Source organism: Pteropus vampyrus, unplaced genomic scaffold (assembly GCF_000151845.1).
Source record: "Pteropus vampyrus isolate Shadow unplaced genomic scaffold, Pvam_2.0 Scaffold504, whole genome shotgun sequence".
Lineage (NCBI taxonomy): Eukaryota > Metazoa > Chordata > Mammalia > Chiroptera > Pteropodidae > Pteropus > Pteropus vampyrus.
In genome coordinates, this window is record NW_011889285.1 from 544,874 (window position 1) to 550,873 (window position 6,000).

The 6,000-nt window shown below is 37.3% G+C and overlaps 1 protein-coding gene across 1 annotated transcript; it reads left to right on the forward strand.

The window, feature by feature from the left end:
- Nucleotides 1-1,540: 1,540 nt before the first annotated feature.
- Nucleotides 1,541-2,491, forward strand: LOC105307605 (olfactory receptor 52D1-like). The gene has a single exon (XM_011383154.1). It carries the CDS (start codon nucleotides 1,541-1,543, stop codon nucleotides 2,489-2,491), a length of 951 nt encoding a protein of 316 aa, XP_011381456.1.
- The last annotated feature ends 3,509 nt before the right edge of the window (nucleotides 2,492-6,000 follow it).

Below are 6,000 nucleotides of genomic sequence, written 5' to 3' on the forward strand. Positions count from 1 at the left end.
AAACTAATACATGTGGCCAATCAAGGAAAGCAGACAGAAATGTGTTATATAGATAGATTAGATTGGATTATATTAGGTTAGGAAATGCATTATAGAGCTTATAAATTGCATTTCTTGGAGTATATAGAGTGAAAAGAACATAATGGGCATCGTAGATCTAAGGAGAAAAGATCTTGTCTGATCCATAAGGAAGGCTCCCAAGAAGAAACAACATTTTCAACCACGGCCAGTTACCCACGGCCAGTTACCCTGTTTTAAAAAAATTAAATTAGAGCAGTCAGTCCTTTATTCATCTACTTATTAAGTTTATTGCTCTAAGGCATATAAGGTTTTGATGCTGAATATAAAGAAAAAAATGAGATGCAGAAATTTCATAGTGTAATGAACAAGTGGAATACACATAATAATAAGACAGGTTTGTATTTCCTAAGAAGAGTATGATAAAGATGTTTGGCTCTCACTCCACAGCAGAGAGGATCATAGAAGGGCTTCTAGAGAAGAATGTACTCAGCTTGGCAGATGACCAAACGAGAAGTCATTCTGTACATAAAAAACATCATATAGGTGTGATAAAAAGGTAAAGTCACATAGGTATGATAAAACATGCTTTGGGATGTTTCAAAATGTCCAAAATTAGATATACTTAGATATGGCTGGAACGTGCAGCATGTGATGGAATGTAGTGGTAAATAATGCTACAAAAGTGGGCAAGATCAAGAACAAGATCAAGAAGAACTTTGCAAGCCATTGTACCAAGCCCCTAGCAGGAAATAGATTGCACACTCAAATTAGGTATATTTGAGTACAGTGTAATACAAAAAGACCATTATACAAAGTGTGGGTCAGTGTAGGGTAATCACAACTACTTGTGAAATCCCTGGGTTAGTGACAGCAGACACTGTTAGAACCCTTAAAATGAAGGGAAACGAGAAGGGTGTGATTACCAGTGGAAACCAGAGCCAGAGAAAGTTGTTTACAGATAGATGCGGCCATTTGCAGTATCTTGCTGAGAGAGAGCTGAAAGAATAAATCTCTGACCACCCTGCAATTTCTTGTTGGTGTTTCCTATTGACAAATACAACTAGAAGTAAGGGTAGGGGAGTCTGTTGATGTAGTCCAGTGTTCTAGGGCCCAGACATGATGGAAAGTTATGAAGAGTAGACCAGATGAGGTTAATGCAAGATATCCTGCATAGCATACAATAAGAAAAGTTATATTTGTATTTTAGCTAACTATATTCACATGTTAGAATATTTAGGCAGTGATATAGAGGCTTTACTGGAAGATGGAAATCCTGGAAGTGGACATATTAGTTACAAAGCCATTTCGGTAACCCAGGAAAAAATGAGGAAGGCATAATTATAATAGAATTGGTGGGAATGAAAGGCAAGAAATTGAATGGGTACATAGGAAGAATAAATGGCAACAAGGATGACTTTCTCTAATTTTCTATACACTTTTTTTTTTTTTTGATGGTCATTCTGACAGGTGTGTTCTATACACTTTTAGGAAGAGAAAGCCTTCTGTCCTATGTATCATTATGCTCTCTTCATCTGTTCCCAATGACACTGCCTTCCACCCTTCCACCTTTATTCTACTTGGAATTCCTGGGATGCAAGACCAGCATGTTTGGGTTGCCATCCCTTTCTGCTCCATGTATATCCTTGCCTTGGTTGGCAATGGCACCATCCTCTACATCATCATGACGGACAGAACTCTGCATGAGCCAATGTACCTCTTCCTGTGTCTACTTTCCATTACTGACCTGGTACTCTGTTCAACCACATTGCCCAAGATGCTAACAATCTTCTGGTTTGGGTCCCACGTAATTTCCTACCATGGTTGCCTCACCCAGATGTTTTTTGTTCACACAGTCTTTGCCACAGAGTCGGCTGTTCTGCTGGCCATGGCTTTTGACCGCTATGTGGCTATTTGCCGTCCACTTCATTATACATCCATCCTTAATGCTGCAGTGATTGGGAAGATTGGTCTGGCATGTGTGGTCCGTGGCTTTCTCTTTGTTTTCCCCTTTGTCATCCTCATTGAACGCTTACCCTTCTGTGGACATCATATCATTCCCCATACCTATTGTGAACACATGGGCATTGCCAAGCTGGCCTGTGCCAGCATCAAGCCCAATACCATTTATGGTCTCACTGTGGCACTTTCAGTCACTGGAATGGACGTGGTCCTCATCGCCACCTCGTACACCTTGATCCTGCAAGCTGTGCTGCGTCTGCCCTCAAAGGATGCCCAATTTCGAGCATTTAGCACTTGTGGAGCCCACATCTGTGTGATTCTTGTCTTCTATATTCCCGCCTTTTTTTCCTTTTTCACTCACCGCTTCGGCCACCAAGTACCTCCTCATGTCCACATTGTACTTGCAAATCTCTATCTTCTCGTGCCCCCTGTTCTCAATCCCCTGGTCTACGGCATTAACACCAAACAGATTCGGTTGAGAATATTAAGCTTTTTTATGCAGAGTAGGTAGCTATATTCTTTCCATACTCCAAAGACCAAGGCAAAAGGTTATAATTAATCTCCCATCTTCTCCAACACTTCTGTTCTTTGGACTAGAGATTGCTGCTTCTGCCAGTATCATGCGTTATCTGACAGTTTTTAAAGTATTTAGAACAACTTATCTATACCTTCTCAATCAACAGAATACTATTTCCCTGTAAACTATTTATAAGCCTTGTTAATGGGCATGTAGGTCTTGAATCTTCTTAGGAAGCAGTCAAGAGGCAATGTAGCACATTTGAAAATAAGAGCCAAGAAGATTTATTCTCTCAATGTACAGAGATCCCATGTACTAGAAGTAGAAGAAAAGTGTTCATAAAAGAACTACTTACTTATAGCTTCAAGAAATTGAGAACACACACACAATTATTAGTTGATTGCTAGAACTTTTTCATACCACGTGTATTTACAGTAAGAGCATCAACCCTAGACCAGAGAAGGCTGTGAGAGCCCATGAACTTCTGGATCTGGCATTAGATTTCAAAGAGATGAAGATGACAGCTGGTGGCTTATTGCGAGAAGTTTAGAAGCACAGATATAAATGGAAAAGCCATAGCACAACTTTCTCAAGGAATGACTTCAAAAGATGAAAATTTGTAGCTAACATATTTACCTCATGATTGAGGACTTTTGCATTTTCCTGATGTTCTAAGAGTGATGTGCTTTACATGCAAATTATTTTTTGCCCACCGTGGACTTAGTCCGACCTTTTGTTTACCTCATTTCATGAGCAGCCCTTCAGATATATAAGAATTTCCAGGACACAGAGTTTCCTGCTAATGTAATCCAAGATTTCCTAGGATATTCAGAACAACTGGCCTTCATGCGTTAGCATGAGCTACCTTTTACAAAAGCTTGTTTTTGTTTGTTTGTTTGTTTGTTTGGGGGTACTTTGAAAGAAATAAAAGCAAGTAACCAGCCTACCCTCCTACACAATGTATTAATCTTCTCTAGAGTCAATACTTCATTATATGTTGTTGTCACCAGGAATTTTCAGTCTCCTAAGGCATTCATTCCACTTTTCAACTTTAGGATCCTTATTTCTTTCTTTCTCTAAGTCTGAGATTCAGCCTACACAGAAGTGATCTAGTTTGTAATGTGGTGTTTGAAGAATAAGGGTCATATAAACAGAGACCAGAATTTTTTAGTGTGTTATTATAAAATATATATTACATAACTTGGCATTTCAAACCATTATATTGAGCCACTATCATGACTATTTACAAAACTTTCATCACAACAAACAGCAACTCTGTAACCATTAAGCAGTAATCCCTCATTCCTACCTCTACACAGTCCTTGGAAATCCCTAACCTACTGTCTAAAAGTAAAAGCGTTTGGTAACAACTTTAGAAACACTTTTTATTTATTTATCCTTGTAGATGGGCATTCATTCAAAAGTATGTTTGAGGATCAACTATGTACCTCATATATTTGGGCATCGAATTTCACTAGTGAATAAGACACATGCCCAATCAGGAAACTCACACTCTAAGTAATTACAATAGAATATGATACTTGCAGTGACAAGAAGTAAAACATATTATTGGAGCAAAGATGAAAATATGTCCATGTTAAGATACTTCTATTTTTTTTCTCATGGTAATCATTATTGTATGATCCTTCTTGATTCCAGGCCCTCTTTCCATGAGCTGAGGCAAAAAAGTGCAACCTATTCATAATTTGAGAGTATATTTTTGGTTTTCTCATTGTTCCTGTGTTAGATAACTAAGCCATGTCTATGGAACAATACTATCAAAAATTGATTGTAACAAGATGCTTCCTATATATTGGGGAAAGGATATTTAAAAAACTGTGATGACTACTTCTTCTCTTGGAAGTTATTAAAACTTACCAACCAAAGACCACCAGGAACTTATTTAAGTCAAATAGTTAGATTAATTGATCCTGTTGCAGAAAGTGAGAAAGCACCCAGGAAGAACTGTTGTGAAACTCATAATAGAGAGTTAGAAGGGGATTTTTATCAAATGAGGTTTTGTGCTTCATATTTTTAAGGATGGATCTTGGAATTATGGTGGCAATTCTAGATTAGATGTAGTCAAGAAATGTATGTACTTTGGCGATTGTATTAACATTTTTTCAAATCTAGGACTACGAGGACAAATGGTAAAGAAAAAGTGGTTAACTCGTGTTTGTTAAAAGTCTTAAATCTAGATTGAACTTCTCTCTGTTTCTTCTAGACTTTGTTACAGAGTGGTCTGTCCATGTATTGTTTATAAACTTTAGGCTTCATTTATGTCAACTGAGAATAATATGAACTGCAGGCAGGTGTTTGTTTATTTGTTTGATCTTAGTGTCCTCTTTTGACTAAAAGCAGATGAGATCAGCTTGAACCATATTAATTTGTCTAGATCCAGACTTTATCGGAATTTTATTGATCAGAAAGTTGTCCTGAAAACATAGCCTCTAGTTAGTCTTGTATATTTATTTTGTTAAGGGATAAAACTTTTGTTTATCTGATGTGACAATGGCTATGCAGTAGATTTTAAGACTCCAGACTAGGTGCATCGGACAAATGCAACACAATTACCAGAAGTTAATGATTCTTAGTCCATGTAATAAATTGTAGAGCTAAGAACCTAAATGACTCAATTCAGTCCACAAAAAACATGACCAATATCTATTTAACTATATTATAGAACACCCAGACTATTTGTTTAGCTTATAACAGTATTTTTTCTTAGAAGGTGGTGTTCACATAGGTGCAACAGAAAGTCTTAGACAGGACAAAAACATCTCCTAGGATAAAAGGAAAACAATTAGTTGCATTTTTCCTATGATTGGAATGGCAACTTGAGACAGTGCACAAGAAGAAGTGGTTACTTCTCCTGGGAGCCTCCTGAGTAATCCATACTTATTCATTTGGAAATCTCTGGGTATCCTTTTCGGAAAAATATGGTCGACTGAAAGGTTATAGGTTTTAAAAACCTAGAAGTCTCTAGGAATTACCCCTGATGTACCAGGTAGACTTGTGTGTTTCAGGTAGGCAAAAGCCCTTCCAGGGGAACACAACTGTGATTGTTAAGTATCAGGTATCGCAGTAAGAGTGAGCTGAATTTTGATTTTTCAATAAGAGAAAATTATCCAGAGAATGAAATATTACCTGTAAAGCAGTCTGGAGAGAATACGAAGATACTCATTACTGTAATAAAAATTGTCCCAATGTCTGTGCTTATCCTACTAAATTTGAATCATTGCTAGGATGTAAAAATTCAGCTGAATTATTGTGTTGACTCTGGGTCAGGTTCCAATCTTTACAATACTAAAATCTGAAGTTAATAATGTGAGAAAAACACAAATACCCAAAGAGGCTTGGAGAGAAAAAAAATCTGTTTTCTGAAATGTTTAAAGGAACAGTTAATTAAATTTATTGCATGGGAGATGATAAAACCCAGCAGTTGGATAGATCTGAGGAGCATCTGTGATCTGAAACTCACACACACAGACACAGACACACAC